General features: G+C 41.3%; 1 protein-coding gene across 1 annotated transcript in view; it reads right to left on the bottom strand.

Annotated features, from left to right (window-relative positions):
* The window catches only part of LOC108665364 (siderophore biosynthesis regulatory protein URBS1), a gene marked incomplete in the record, with an annotated part of 57,756 nt that overhangs the window by 7,090 nt on the left and 33,898 nt on the right, over nt 1–16,768 (bottom strand). Inside the window, 1 exon segment of the mRNA XM_018152111.2 lies at nt 1,079–1,275. Within this exon segment, the coding sequence (XP_018007600.1) occupies nt 1,079–1,275 (197 nt within the window).

Raw genomic sequence — 16,768 nt, 5'->3', positions numbered from 1 at the left:
TGATGCTTCGTAATGCTACAATTGATGCTTCGTAATGCTACAATTGATGCTTCGTAATACTACAATTGATGCTTCGTAATGCTACAACTGATGCTTCGTAATGCTGCAATTAATGCTTCGTAATGCTACAATTGATGCTTCGTAATGCTACAATTGATACTTCGTAATGCTACAATTGATACTTCGTAATGCTTCGTAATGCCACAACTGATGCTTCGTAATACTACAATTGATGCTTCGTAATGCTACAATTGATGCTTCGTAATGCTACAATTGATGCTTCGTAATGCTACAATTGATGCTTCGTAATGCTACAATTGATGCTTCGTAATGCTACAATTTATGCTTTCTATTCCCAGTTGTATGCAACTTGATTTAGTTAAATTATATTTCATAGTTAATACTCAATTCATAGATAATTGTATTTTTCCAATACTATAAATCTCTTTAGTGCTTTATACCTGGAAATAAACTTTAATATGCCGCAGAATATCCCATTATAGCTGACAATTGCCACAGCAATAAAATGTGCGACCTCATCTCGTTGTAACAAATAAATGAATACAAAACTGTCATTTGAAGCCAAAAATTTATGGACAGCAGCTAAATCCAGTGTTCGGAAATCTATAGAAGGTTCATTGGAACTTTCCGTGATTTACATTCCTTATTATATGATTTCTCGTTAGAAATCTAGATTCTTCAGATGCTTTTATTATTTAATTGCAAAAATGATTTAGTTTATGATAGGTTGATAGGATGCACATAATTTCGTTCCCGTTCACGAAATTTTCCGGTGAAAGCTATTACATCTTCAATAAAATCTTACAAAATTAGAAAAACGTTAGAGTATAGCAATGTCATTAAAACAGCTCTTGTTTTAACAAATTCAAGTTGATTTTGTTTAGGTGGTCCATGGGTCGGGGTGGTAGGACCTATGAACATCACGGTACCTGGGAGGACAAGGAGTAGGTGGTCCATGGGTCGTGGTGGCAGGACCTATGAACATCACGGTACCTGGGAGGACAAGGAGTAGGTGGTCCATGGGTCGGGGTGGCAGGACCTATGAACATCACGGTACCTGGGAGGACAAGGAGTAGGTGGTCCATGGGTCGTGGTGGCCAGAGTTCTGCAGGGAGTGGAGGCCGGGATGGTAAGGGTCGTAGAGGTCTGGGTGGCCATGGACCCCCAGATGGCCCAGGCCCGCCCCCGCGCGGGTGTAGTTGCTGTTCCAGAAAGACGCGGGGAAGTTGCGGGCCGACATCGGGGACGTGGCGCCTGCAAATGGGGGAAGAGGGTGTTAATGGGGGGCGTGTAATGGGGCCGGGGAAAAGGGGAAATAAAATGAGGCTGAGTAATTGGGCTGGAGAATAGGGGGAGCAAAATGGGGCTGGGAGATGGAGAGCATGAAATGGTACTGAGGAATGGGGGGTATGAAAAGGGTCTGAGGAATGGTGGGCATAAATAGGGCTATAGAATAGAGGGCATGAAATATCACCTATTAGAAATGAAAATGGGTAAAAACAGTTCTGCACTGAACAGTTCTGCACTGAACAGTTCTGCACTGAACAGTTCTGCACTGAACAGTTCTGTACTGAACAGTTATGCGTCGTGCAAAGTTCTTTTGAACGTCTGCTCTTCTTGTATCGTTTTAGTATATTTTCATTAATAAAATGTTCATTGAGTTCGAAAAATAGTAATTATTTGGGAAATATAATATGCAATCTGAATTCGTTTAAATATGTCGCAGAAATACGATTGTATCCAAACTAATCTTTTTCATACTCACTGATTTCAAGAAATTTATAGCTATTCCATCTATTAAATCCTAACTGATCCCATTATAATATAAGTAATCCATCCATTATATCCTTACTGATTCCATTATATCATAACTAATCCATCCATTATATCCTTAATGATCCCATTATATCATAACTAATCCATCCATCATATCCTTAATGATCCCATTATATCATAACTAATCCATCTATTATATCCTTACTGATCTCATTATATTATAACTAGTCCATCTATTATATCCTTACTGATTCCATTATATTATAACTAATCCATCTATTATATCCTTACTGATTCCATTATATTATAACTAATCCATCTATTATATCCTTACTGATTCCATTATATTATAACTAATCCATCTAATATATCCTACTCATTGTACAGGATATAACTAAATCGTTACTTCAAAATACATTTCCTCTACTCTATCATTGATGACTAACTAATTTACTAATTACTACGACGTTATTTAAAGGTTCTATTAACAATAATACCTAAGATGTAACTTTCTTCTATACTCCTTTAATTCACACGCTCTGTACTTTGATGCGTCGTATGTCTAGATCCCGAAATTTACTTTCATAGATACTCTATTCCATCTATTAAATCCTAACTGATCCCATTATACTATAACTTATCCATCCAATATATCCTTACTGATCCCATTATATTATAACTAATCCTTCTAGTATATCCTTATTAATCCCATTATATTATAATGAATCCATCTATTATATACTACTCTTTGTAGGATATAACTAAATCGTTATATCAAAACACATTTCCTTTACTCCGTCATTGATGACTAACTAATTTACTTACTACGGCATTATTTCAAGATGCTATTAACAATAGCACCTAAGATATACTTTTCTTCTATACTCCCTCACTTTACACGCTCTGTACTTTGGCGCGTCGTATGTCTAGATCCCGAAATTTACTTTCATAGATACTTCAAAAACTCGCTGAGTAACATACTCGGCTAGGATTTTCTATATTATATATACATATATATCTGCATATATCTGTCTATATTCTCGCTGGTAGCAGACTCAGCGTGTATACAGTATGTTTCGTAACACAGAATAAGCTTGACCAGACACCAGGTCTCCTATCATCCAATCATTACCTTAAAATCCCTGAATACCTAACCCGGAAGATTTTTCCTAAAATTCCGGAATTTTCATTCCAAGATCCCGGAATACTTATCATGAGATCCCGGAATATTCATCCTGAGATCCCGGAATATTCATCCTGAGATCCCGGAATATTCATCCTGAGATCCCGGAATGTTAATCCTTAGATCCCGGAATATTCAGCCTAAGATCTCGGAATATTCATCCTGAGATCCCGGAATATTCATCCTGAGATCCCGGAATATTTATCCTGAGATCCCGGAATATTAATCCTAAGATCCCGGAATATTCATCCTTAGATCCCGGAATATTCATCCTAATATCCCGGAATAATAATACCAAAATCCCGGAATATTTAATCTGGAATATTCATCAAAAATAAGTCGAATAGCATTAAGAAAGCGTGCGTTTGATGAATGATACTGAATAGGGGAGCTGTAAAATGAATTAAATGGCCACGCTATTCATGAGACGTTGTCAGGGGAGTAACGTGTCAAATATAAGCCAAATTTCATGATAATTTTTGAATTTTTTATAAAGAATTTTTTTTATCGTCGCTTATTCGAAATAATTCAGTCGTATTAGAGGTGGCACAGAGGTGGCCATGCATGGCCGTCAATAATCTTGCCAATAATGTGGAGTTGAGGCTGACAGTTATATTGGATAATCAGATAAATAAGTTGGGTTTTGTCTAAATAGCGATGCACTTCATGGACTAGAATGGGTCATCCTGACCCAGTTTGATCCAACGAAAGTTCGTAGCAATGTGATTTGCAGAAATTGTGTTATTATTTTGACAATATGTTCATTATTTTTCTAAGTTTAAAAGTTCAAAAATCAAAATGTCATCCACCAACCTAACTGGGTGGATAAGTGGACCACCTGGAGGATGAACTTGTTACTTCACCTCGTAAGTAATGTGAATGAATGAATATAGTGTGCAGGAATGAGGAATTTCTAGAGATCGCCATTCATCGCACTCATGAAATGCTGAATATCTCGAGTGCCGCAACGTTCGTTTTTGCTTCTCATTCACAAACGCGGAAATTCCAACGAAAATATAAATTTTATAGCAAATTTTGCGTTGAATATTTATTTATTGGAAATAATATTGGGTGTGGCAATGATGTGATGAAACTTAAAACCTTAACACAACTGGAAAAAGAAGGAAAAGTTGCACAAAATTAAATACCTGGATATTTTTTCTTTTAAATAAACAATCAAATTTAATTTCAAAATGGCCATCGGCATGCGGTAAATTCCTCTCAGATCGAATTCAATATGGAATTAAAGTTCATCAGTTTTAACGCCGTTCTTTTTAACAAATTATTTATCTAGAATTGTAAGATTGTGAAAGCTTATTAACAAATTTGTGACTAGAATAAATAACGTGACACATACCAGTCCAAGCAAGTCAAGATTCGAAATTTTAGTATAAAAATTAAATGATTTCCCTTTATGGATGAATTAATGAGCAATTGGTGTCGAGAAAAGTTTGCAAATTAATCTGTCAGTAAAGAGGTCAAATAAGGCGAGTATTCGTTATCTTGCAGTGATTGATAAGGGCTGGGTATGCAGATAAGAAGCATTACTGAGCTACTGAAGTCCAGCTATCAGGCGGGTTGTGTTCCGCACTAATGGCCACTATCGGGCGTTCGACGAGGACTCCATTTGCCTCCAGTGAGCCATTCAAATAAAACCCAGGCATGTAACCTCTTCAAAATGTCCGACAGCACATCGATGGCCGGGTATCGGCCGGCGATAAAACGGCGATAATTTTCCGCAGAGACAAAAAAATAGCGATTTGGCGTACGGCAAGAAATGTCGCAGCATCCATATATGCGTATCGCGTCCTTAAAAGAAAGTTCGGTCGAGAATTTGCAACGGTGGAGAGTAGCAGGTCTCGATAATATTTCATCGCAAGTTGCAACGCGACAATTGCACTTGAGGAACAACTTAGAACTAAACGCTTGGTTCGTTCGCAGGAGCTGCTGCCTCGGTTCCTCTCCGTGTCTTCTCAGTTACGCGCCTGGGCGTCAGGCTCGGCCGACGGTCGGCCGCGGGTGCGCCGGCGACCGCGCGGCCGAGATTGCGTTTAGGGTCGCGCGTCGTCACGCACCACTGATGACATGAGTACCTTTGATAAGGCTTTAAATTTACGATGGCTTTCGCATATCAGGTTGGCAGCAAACCTTGGCAGCAATAGAATGACTCTAAATATTAGTATATCGTCATGCGCTCTCTAGTCTCCTGCTATTATTTGCCCATCGCTTTAATGATCCAGCGGAGAGACCAGGACGCATTCCTCGTACCAGGCTACCATGACGCCACCATCGACAGGGTATCTCAGACTCCACTTCATTACACAGTCTAGAATTCTGCACGAAAAAAACGCAATTCGAAGAATTCAAGCTAAAACATTAAGAGATTTCTGCCTTTCTGTTACCAGCAAATGCGGAGTGACAGGCTTTGATTTAACCCATATGCATGTGAAGTACGCGAGTATTGCCATGTGTACATGTGCTACAAGCACTGCCATGTGTACATGTGCTACAAGCACTGCCATGTGCACATGTGCTACAAGCACTGCCATGTGTACATGTGCTACAAGCACTGCCATGTGCACATGTGCTACAAGCAGCTGCCATGTGTACATGTGCTACAAGCACTGCCATGTGTACATGTACTACAAGCACTGCCATGTGTACATGTACTACAAGTAATATAGATGGCAGGGAGAACCAGGAAAGTTCAAGCTAAATTGCCTCGAATTATGAGCGGCCAGCTGAATTTCGGCGGTAACGATGAGCCTCCTATATCAGTTGTAAGTAATTACAATATACAACTCCTCTTCACACATCTACCAAAATTTTTCTATTTGATGTTTGGTTCATTGAGATCAGTTTAATTATCCTTCTTTTTCATGAATTTTAATGTGTAATTTTAGGAATGACGCGCGCATTCTAAGTGAAGAATAGCGTAATAAAAAAATAATTTAATTTAAACGGTGACGCAGGGAACGGCAGTGACGCAGGGGACGGCAGTGACGCAGGGGACGGCAGTGACGCAGGGGACGGCAGTGACGCAGGGGACGGCAGTGACGCAGGGGACGGCTGTGACGCAGGGGACGGCAGTGACGCAGGGGACGGTAGTGACGCTGTCTCTTATACACATCTAGATGNGGTGTGGTGGAGGGGTGGTGGAGGGGTGATGGTGGGTTGGTTGAGAGGTGGTGGTGGTGGGTCTGGGAGGGGTGAGGGTGCTGGTTGACTCTACACTGAGAAATGAGTGAGTCTTTGTCAAATAGACGATACACTCCGTTTGTATTCCCGACCAAGTTTGGTCCGACAAAGAGGACCAAATCTACGTTCGCTCTCTGCTCTTCTTGGCGCGAAAGTGTGTCAAAATTTAGACAATATGACCCATTCATAAATTTATATCACTTGTTTGCTTAAATCGCAAATTAACTAAGAATTTAAAAGCAAAGAAAAGTCCACAAAAATTAATATCTTTATAGAAAACGTTCCGGAGACCAGCTCCATCGTCAGTTCGTAGAATCTAGAATCACAAATCAGAAGTCACACCCATTCATTTATTAAGTGTATGTATATAGACGTCGTGCATTTCTGGTCAAGTATTTGCAATAGCACCCATAATGTCCTAAATATCTTTAATATCCTTAGCGTTCTTATTATCCTTAGTAGGTGTTTCGGACGTAGCAGTCCCCGGCCACGCTGGGACGCCGCCTCTGTATCCTGTCGCCCTCAGTCCCGGCGCCATGCACAAGGGACATGACTACTGGGCATCTACCCTCAGTTGGGCCAGCTCAAGCCCTCAGCTTCTTGTTGCTGGCAGTCGAACGATCAAGGATTGTGCTCTCGAACACGTCCATGCAGTCTCTTGAAGATCTCCAGGATGAACTTACCATTTCTTAAATCCTTCGGCAATGCCTTAAAACAGCCTCGGTCCCGCCATGGACCGAGGCTGTTCCTGCAGCAACTGGCTGTTCCTGCCTGATCCTTCCTGCAGAGATTGAAATCTGGCCGCAGAATTGTTACGTAATTGGGGTATACTGCACGGTCTCCTCCTTTTCTTGTTTTGGTCTCAATCCTGAAAGTCTCGCTTTCGAAGTTTGGTGCCATTTCGGTAATTATTTTCAACGTGTACAGAATGTCATTATTTACCTCGCTGCTCTCTGCATCGAGTACAGCCCCAGGCTCTTCAACCTCTCCCAGTCGTTAAATTCCTCCATCCCTCTGATCCTTGAAGTGAAGGTTTGCTGAACACCTTCCAGTTGCCGCACTGCGACGAGTGTTAACGGGGTCCAGAGCAGGCAGCGGTATTCAAGAATTGGTATTACAAGCGCTCTAAAGAGTGTGATCATCGGTTCCGCTTCTCATGTTCTGAACTTACGCCAGATCAACCCCATCTGTCACCTATCTATTGCGGTTATTGCCGCTATGTCATCACCAAACTTAACCAAGGTTCTCTCCAACACTTTGATATCTCCATTTATTTGCTTCTATTCGATTTCTGGGCTATCCACTGCCAGGTGTCAGTATTTTATACCAGCTCTTCCGCTACCTCTGCATATCAGGACCTCAAACTTGGTCTCGTTGAACTGCATGTTGTTCACTAGGGCCCAGTAATATATTGCTGAGAGGTCTTCTTGTAACCTCTCGTAGTCTGTCCTGTCCGTAATTGTCATCAGTATCCTGGTGTCGTCTGTGAATGACTATGCAGAGGCGTGGCTCACTGCAACATTTATGTCGACGATGTGGATGAGGAAAAGGATAGGACCGAATACCTCTGGGGCTGAGTGATATAGGGCTGAGGTATAGCTCTCCACCATCACGGTATACCTGCTGTACAGGGCACGGTATACCTGCTGTGCAGGGCACGGTATACCTGCTGTGCAGTGCACGGTATACCTGCTGTGCAGGGCACGGTCTGTCTCTTATACACATCTAGATGTGTATAAGAGACAGTACACGTACACAATGTACGCAGAGACTTGCGTACACGTACACAATGTACGCAGAGATTTGTGTACACGTACACAATGTACGCAGAGACTTGTGTACACGTACACAATGCACTAGAGAATTGTGTACACTTACACTATGTACGCAGAGACTGTGTACATGTACACAATGCACGTAGAGACTGTGTACACGTACACAATGTACGAAGAGACTTGTGTACACGTACACAATGTACGTAGAAAATTGCGTACACGTACACAATGTACGTAGAGACTTGTGTACACGTACACAATGTACGCAGAGACTTGTGTACACGTACACAATGTACGCAGAGACTTGTGTACACGTACACAATGTAGGCAGAGACTTGCGTACACGTACACATGGACGCAGAGACTTGCGTACACGTACACAATGGACGCAGAGACTTGCGTACACGTACACAATGTACGTAGACACTTGCGTACACGTACACAATGTATGCAGAGACGTGTGTACACGTACACAATGTAGGCAGAGACTTGCGTACATGTACACAATGTACGCAGAGACGTGTGTACACGTACACAATGTAGGCAGAGACGTGTGTACACGTACACAATGTACGCAGAGACTTGCGTACACGTACACAATGTATAAGGTCTACTAAGGTCTGCCCAGGTCTAGCAGACAGAGGGTAGCGAGAACGTGCTAAGTGCTGCTGAGGTCTAGCGTAAGGTCTACTAAGGTCTACTAAGGTCTGCCCAGGTCTAGCAGACAGAGGGTAGCGAGAACGTGCTAAGTGCTGCTAAGGTCTAGCGTAAGGTCTACTATAAGGTCTACCCAGGTCTAGCAGACAGAGGGTAGCGAGAACGTGCTAAGTGCTACTGATGTCTAGCGTAAGGTCTATTAAGGTCTACTAAGGTCTACCCAGGTCTAGCAGACAGAGGGTAGCGAGAACGTGCTAAGTGCTGCTCAGGTCTAGCGTAAGGTCTACTAAGGTCCACTAAGGTCTACCCAGGTCTAGCAGACAGAGGGTAGCGAGAACGTGCTAAGTGCTGCGTCTGGTCTAGCGTAAGGTCTGCTCAGGTCTAGCGTAAGGTCTACTAAGGTCTACTAAGGTCTACCCAGGTCTAGCAGACAGAGGGTAGCGAGAACGTGCTAAGTGCTGCGTCTGGTAAGTTGTCAAGAGTTTCCCTCGTAGCTTGGCAAGTCTAAATCCGTCAGAGAATGTCTTGCCCAACACAACAATAGAGGGCAGCTCTACCCTCAACCTAAATTACGGTCGTATTAAGGGCGGCCACTCATGAACGGCCCGTGATGCCCTCAGGGACGTGTCTGTGTAGGGAGCAACAAGACTTTTATCCTAAAGCTTTAGCAGGAAGTTCAGTTCAGAGACAATTAGCAGGAGTCTTATTTTCCCGCTCACTTTTGGCTGTAATCCACGGGATTTAGGCAAAAAATATACCGGAAATATGGCAACGTTTACATTATCTTATTTTTATGTTAGTATTCGATTGGCATTCCTACATATGTATTACTAATCTATATGTTTTTACTCTATAAACAAATTCAATTCTTATTTACATTATACTAAAATCAGTTTTCATTATATATACGTAAATCAAAATAAAATGTGTTGTGAAAAAAGGAATGAAACCTAAATATTATTCTAGAACAAAAATCGCACCCGTTATTAGCCAATTAAGCTTGATAATTTAATTTAATTTGGCATTTAAATGATAATAAACTAATTGAAGAATAATACTAAACAATTTTACTCACACTCGACAAATTATGCAATAGAATTAATTCAATATTAGGAATAAAACTACTAGCAACTACCACCAGCCATTCCGCATACCACAAATACCATTTGTTTATACTTCGAGACTTAAGTCAATACTGTTATTGTCATTTATTTTTAATCGCATATGAGATTTATTCCGCACTCATGTTGAAATTGCATGAAAATAATTTTTTTAATTCACCTCATTATTATCAAAGAATCGATCCTTGCAGTTAGTTATCCTTGAATAACTTTTATTCAAAATAACATTAAAATGGAATATGTTGCGGTCATTTAAATGTTGCCCTCGCTTTGGGGTTAGGTTTTTCTCATGAACTAGAAATTCATTCATCATTCATTACCAATGACCTGATGTTGAAAAAGCGTTGATAAAACATTGTTTCAACAACATCAACTCGTAATTAACGCTGTTGCAACAACATCAACTCATAATCAACGCTGTTTCAACAACATCAACTCATAATCAACGGTGTTTCAACAACATCAACTAATAATCAACGTTATTTCAACAACATCAACTCATCAACGCTGTTTCAACAATAACAACATCAACTCATAATTAACGCTGTTTCAACAACATCAACTCATAATTAACGCTGTTTCAACAACATCAACTCATAATCGGCGCTGTTTCAACAAAATCAACACATAATTAACGCTGTTTCAAATTCGGATGCATCGTGGGTCATAATAGAAGAAAATATAAATAATATACAAAAAATAAATGAATAATCCAACAAATTTTGACTACATTTCAATTTGTTTTCATTAATAAATTATACCGCGTAATTGGGTTCAGCCCTGCGGCGTACAATTGTACACGCTCCTGCTGTGCGTACAATGTGCTGCGGCTTACAAATATAGCTTGTATATGAGGAACTTATAGATTGTACATGTACATCATGTAGGTTGTATATGTACAACATGTAGGTTGTATATGTACAACATGTAGGTTGTATATGTACAACATGTAGGTTGTATATGTACAACATGTAGGTTGTACATGTACAACATATAGATTGTACATGTACAACATGTAGGTTGTACATGTCCAACATGTAGGTTGTACCTATATATGTACACCATATATGTTCGGCCCAGTTAACTCAATACGATGTGCTTTTAATTTTGTAAACTTCAAGTTCATTGACTTCTTTCATTAGAGTTCGTGAGTTTCTGTAACTAAATTTCATGTTCAAAGTTTGAACTTGAGCACATAAAAATAATATTTGAAATTCGAAATTATTTGCATACAAATTAGCACGGCGGTTTCTTAATTTACAGGCACTGAAAAAGCAAAGGAGTTTTCCGATGATTTGGTTAGGTTTCAGTTAATTATTTTCTATTACCGATTTTTTTTTTTTTGTTTTTGGTGATTTTTATGAAAACGTTTTGAAATTTCAAAAAAATTCTATTTTTAGATACGCATGTTTGAACTTTGACCAGTTAAAAGTTTAATAAAAGTTTCTGCTTCGAATCATCTTAAAACCTAGTCAAAAGAAACCCGAAGTTTTATTTTAATTGGCCCATTAATAAAGCACGTACACGGGAACGTGTCTGACGTACACGGTATCGTGTCTGACGTACACGGTAGCGTGTCTGACGTACACGGTAGCGTGTCTGACGTACACGGTAGCGTGTCTGACGTACACGGTAGCGTGTCTGACGTACACGGTAGCGTGTCTGACGTACACGGTAGCGTGTCTGACATACACGGTAGCGTGTCTGACGTACACGGTAGCGTGTCTGACGTACACGGTAGCGTGTCGGACGTGCACGGTATCGTGTATGGCTTTATAAACATTATTAATTATGCTAATAAACATTATTCTATACGACCGGGTGGGGGAGAAGGCAGCCGCCCCAAGGGGAGGGGAAGGGGCGAGGTGAGGAAATGAAATCTCAGGTTCAGGGTCCGTAGACTTGAACGCGGTGCCGCCATCTTGGCTGACTATAGTGACTACTTAGTCAGGGACTGGTGACTGCTTTGACTACTTAGTCAGGGACTAGTGACTGCCGTGACTACTTAGTCAAGGATTAGTGACTGCCTTGACTACTTAGTCAGGGACTGGTGACTGCTTTGACTACTTGGTCAGGGACTGGTGACTGCATTGACTATTTAGTCAGGGACTAGTGACTGCCTTTACTACTTAGTCAGGGATTAGTGACTGCCGTGACTACTTAGTCAGGGACTGGTGATTGCCCTGACTACTTATAGTCAGGGACTGGTGACTGCCTTGACTACTTTGTCAGGGACTGGTGACTGCCGTGACTACTTAGTCAGGGACTGATGACTGCCGTGACTACTTAGTCAGGGACTGGTGATTGCCCTGACTACTTATAGTCAGGGACTGGTGACTGCCTTGACTCATGTTAGGGTTAGTCAGGGAGTTATAGATGCACCATCTAGTCAATAGCACATTGCATAATTTAATTTAATAATTAATAGACTGTAAAACTAAACATTAATAAGGACGTCGATTAATTGAAACGCTGGAATGTCGATCCAATTAATAACGTAAATATCAATTATGATACTTTAATGATATTACTTATACTCGGAAAATTACAAGAGTCCGTTTGTCTAGCTAGTATTGACATATTTTCTGCTAATAGCACAGACATGCCATTTAGCAGGTACAAACTGGGTCAGGATGACCCACATAAATGCGAAAAATGTATAAGTATTTTTTCCAGTCTTAATAATTTTTGAACTAAAGCTTATCCACTAAACGCGTCTCAACTAAAGCTTATATCCACTGAACGCGTCTCAACTAAAGCTTATATCCACTGANCATCATTCATAAATGATAGATAAGGAATGTGATGATAGCACATCATCAATAAATGATAGATAAGTGGTGCGATGGTGACACATCATTCAGAAATGATAGATAAGGAATGTGACGATAGCACATCATCAATAAATGATAGATAAGTGGTGCGATGGTGACACATCATTCAGAAATGATAGATAAGGAATGTGATGATAGCACATCATCAATAAATGATAGATAAGTGGTGCGATGGTGACACATCATTCAGAAATGATAGATAAGGAATGTGACGATAGCACATCATCAATAAATGATAGATAAGTGGTGCGATGGTGACACATCATTCAGAAATGATAGATAAGGAATGTGATGATAGCACATCATCAATAAATGATAGATAAGTGGTGCGATGGTGACACATCATTCAGAAATGATAGATAAGGAATGTGACGATAGCACATCATCAATAAATGATAGATAAGTGGTGCGATGGTGACACATCATTCAGAAATGATAGATAAGGAATGTGATGATAGCACATCATCAATAAATGATAGATAAGTGGTGCGATGGTGACACATCATTCAGAAATGATAGATAAGGAATGTGACGATAGCACATCATCAATAAATGATAGATAAGTGGTGCGATGGTGACACATCATTCAGAAATGATAGATAAGGAATGTGATGATAGCACATCATCAATAAATGATAGATAAGGAGTGTGATGATGATATATCATCCGAAGAGTCTCAATTACAAGGTTCACTCAACCATTAACCATTAACCTGGCTTTGTTATGCTACATTTCCCAACTACCAAACCCATTAGTGTTAACCACCTCGGCCTTCCACTAGCAACCCATTACGATGGTATAAGGATTAATTCAATTGAGCCTCGTCTTCGGTTAATTACTCATTAATACTGGACAGGATGTGTAGCCGGTCTTGGGTTACTTACACATTAATATTAGACAGGATTTGAGCAACGTATTGGGTTAATTAGTTATTAATATTGGCAGGATTTGAACCCGGTCTTGGGTTAATTACTCATTAATATTAGACAGGGTTTAAGCAACGTTTTGGGTTAATTAGTTATTAATATTGGACAGGATTTGAAGCCGGTCTAGGGTTACTTACACATTAATATTAGACCGAATTTGAACTCCGTCTCGGGTTAATTAATAAATAATATTGGAAAATATTTAAACCCCGTCTCGGGTTAATTACTCATTAATATTGGGCGTGATTTGAGCCCTGTCTCGGGGTAATTACTCATTAATATTAGACAGGATTTGAGCCTCGTCTCGGGTTAATTACTCATTAATATTAGACAAGACTTGAGCTCAGTTTAGAGTTAATTACTCATTAATATTAGACAGGATTTGAGCCTCGTCTTGGGTTAATTACTCATTAATATTAGACAGGATATAAGCCAGGTCTCGGGTTAATTACTCATTAATATTAGACAGGACTTGAGCTCAGTTCAGAGTTAATTACTCATTAATATCGGACAAGATCACATCTAAATTTCTTATTGCCGTAATGTCAGCTCCCAGCGGGACACCGAAGGCAATATTATAGTTGAGAATCTTAGCAATAATTACAACGTTCATCGTAGCGTAACGTTCACGTCAGACGTATACACAGACGCAACTTACGACTACTTTCCATGCTGTGTCGTAATGGCAGCCTAAAGTAATTGTAATCTTATCCAAGAATTCATTTAATGAGCAGGAGCTAAACTACCGCCTCGATATGCAGGATATTTCTGGAACTCGACAACGACTGCCGACCGCGGCTTAATAGCCGGGCATATTTCCGCCCTGGCTCTTGCCTCTTGATGCTCTCTTGTTAGCTCTTTAGCTCTGCTTGTCGTGTTTCTTATGTGCTCTTTAGCTCTGCTTGTCGTGTCTCTTATGTGCTCTTTAGCTCTGCTTGTCGTGTCCCTTATGTGCTCTTTAGCTCTGCTTGTCGTGTCTCTTATGTGCTCTTTAGCTCTGCTTGTCGTGTCTCTTATGTGCTCTTTAGCTCTGCTTGTCGTGTCTCTTATGTGCTCTTTAGCTCTGCTTGTCGTGTCTCTTATGTGCTCTTTAGCTCTGCTTGTCGTGTCTCTTATGTGCTCTTTAGCTCTGCTTGTCGTGTCTCGTATGCGCTCTTTAGCTCTGCTTGTCGTGTCTCTTATGCGCTCTTTAGTCTCTCATGTCACCATACACTCTCCACGTCTCTGACGAGCGCTGCATTCTCATCATTCGCCCGCCTTATATATCGGCGCAGTAAAAGAAATAAACGCAAACTCTGGCCTATCATCGGCCATGGAATGACCGCTTGTAAATACGCAGAACTTACTGTAGGGATGTTTTTTAACTTATCATTAAACCCACAGTTTAGCAACAGGCGGCCCGCTATATTGGCCGCCTGCAACTTGTCTTTAGACCCAAAGTCGGGCAACAGGCGGCCAGCCATATGGCCGCCTGTAACTTGTCCGAAGACCCACAGTCGAGCAACAGGCGGCCGGCCATAGACCTCCAGCAGCGGCTGCTGCATAAAGCGCCATGCCAAATCCCCGACATCTCAATAGCTGCGGCGGTGTCGGTTTTTGCTACAAAACCAGGAATTGGTGGCGGGCGTCGATCATGGCGGGATGAGAGGACCGGCGGATGAGTTAACTTTAAATAAATGGCTGCTAATTGGCGACAATCCCGGTGCTCGTTTGTGGCAAGGATTGCCTGCTCGGGCAATCCGATCTGCCACTTATGCGACCTCCTGTTGACCTAACTGGAAATATTAGACCCTGGACGTCTGGGGTCTAGTTTTCATAATTGCAGTATGATTTATAAATGAGTTCTTTAGCATTGTTATCCTTTGTAGTCAACTACTGGCAACTTAACGCCCAAGATGGACGATAAAACCTGCGATGGTCTATAAATACAATAGAAATTCAAGGCCATTATTATTTAATACCATTATTTAATACCATTATTATTGTACACAGTTCGTTTCGCCCCGTTGACAATTTCCTATAATAGTACTGCACATGTTCCACCTAGAAACCTATCAGAAATAATCATTTAATCTTACAATTTATTAAGTAATTTAAAAAAACAAAATATAGTCAACGCATCTTATCAACTGAGACTTAATTAATACTATAAACATTCATAGTTTACATATGATTTTGACTATAAATATAATACGTCAATTTAAATATATTAGTTTAAAAAAAACATGTCTGTATGAGACTCTTCATCTTGCAAGAGGTATGTCTAGCGAGGCAGGCAAGAGGCATGCCTAGCGAGGCATGGAAAAGGCATGCCTATCGAGGCATGGAAGAAGCATGCCTAGTGAGGCAGGCAAGAGGCATGCCTAGTGAGGCATGGAAGAGGCATGCCTAGTGAGGCATGGAAGAGGCATGGAAGAGGCATGCCTATCGAGGCATGGAAGAGGCATGCCTAGTGAGGCATGGAAGAGGCATGCCTAGTGAGGCATGGAAGAGGCATGGAAGAGGCATGCCTAGTGAGGCATGGAAGAGGCATGCCTAGCGGGGCAGGCAAGAGGCATGCCTAGTGAGGCATGGGAGAGGCATGCCTAGTGAGGCATGGAAGAGGCATGCCTAGCGAGGCATGGAAGAGGCATGCCTAGCGAGGCAGGCAAGAGGCATGCCTATAGGCTCGCCCTAAACCAGTTCTCGTCCTTCCTGTTCAGGATAAATTAATTCTGCTGCCACTGAACATAAACTTCATGTGTCGCGCAATGCCGAAGAATTTGAGAAGAAGACGCTCCGTATTAACCTTGTAAAGACGCGCCGTATTAACCTTGTAAAGACGCGCCGTATTAACCTTGTAAAGACGCGCCGTATTAACCTTGTAAAGACGCGCCGTATTAACCTTGCGCCGTATTAACCGTGAATCGAACGTTTGGTCTCTGCGCCGTGTTAACCTTGCAAAGACGTGCCGTATTAACCTTGCAAAGACGCGCCGTATTAACCTTGTAAAGACGCGCCGTATTACACTTGTAAAGACGTGCCGTATTAACCATATTTTTAAACAAAGTGCATCACCCATGGCAGCGTCTGGGGGACTGCAGGCATCACCCATAGCAGCGTCTGGGGGACTGCAGACATCACCCATAGCAGCGTCTGGGGGACTGCAGACATCACCCATAGCAGCGTCTGGGGGACTGCAGGCATCACCCATAGCAGCGTCTGGGGGACTGCAGACATCACCCATAGCAGCGTCTGGGGGACTGCAGACATCACCCATAGCAGCGTCTGGGGGACT

This window comes from Hyalella azteca, unplaced genomic scaffold (genome assembly GCF_000764305.2).
Source record: "Hyalella azteca isolate HAZT.00-mixed unplaced genomic scaffold, Hazt_2.0.2 contig8963, whole genome shotgun sequence".
NCBI lineage: Eukaryota > Metazoa > Arthropoda > Malacostraca > Amphipoda > Hyalellidae > Hyalella > Hyalella azteca.
This window is presented reverse-complemented; position numbering and strand designations above follow the sequence as displayed.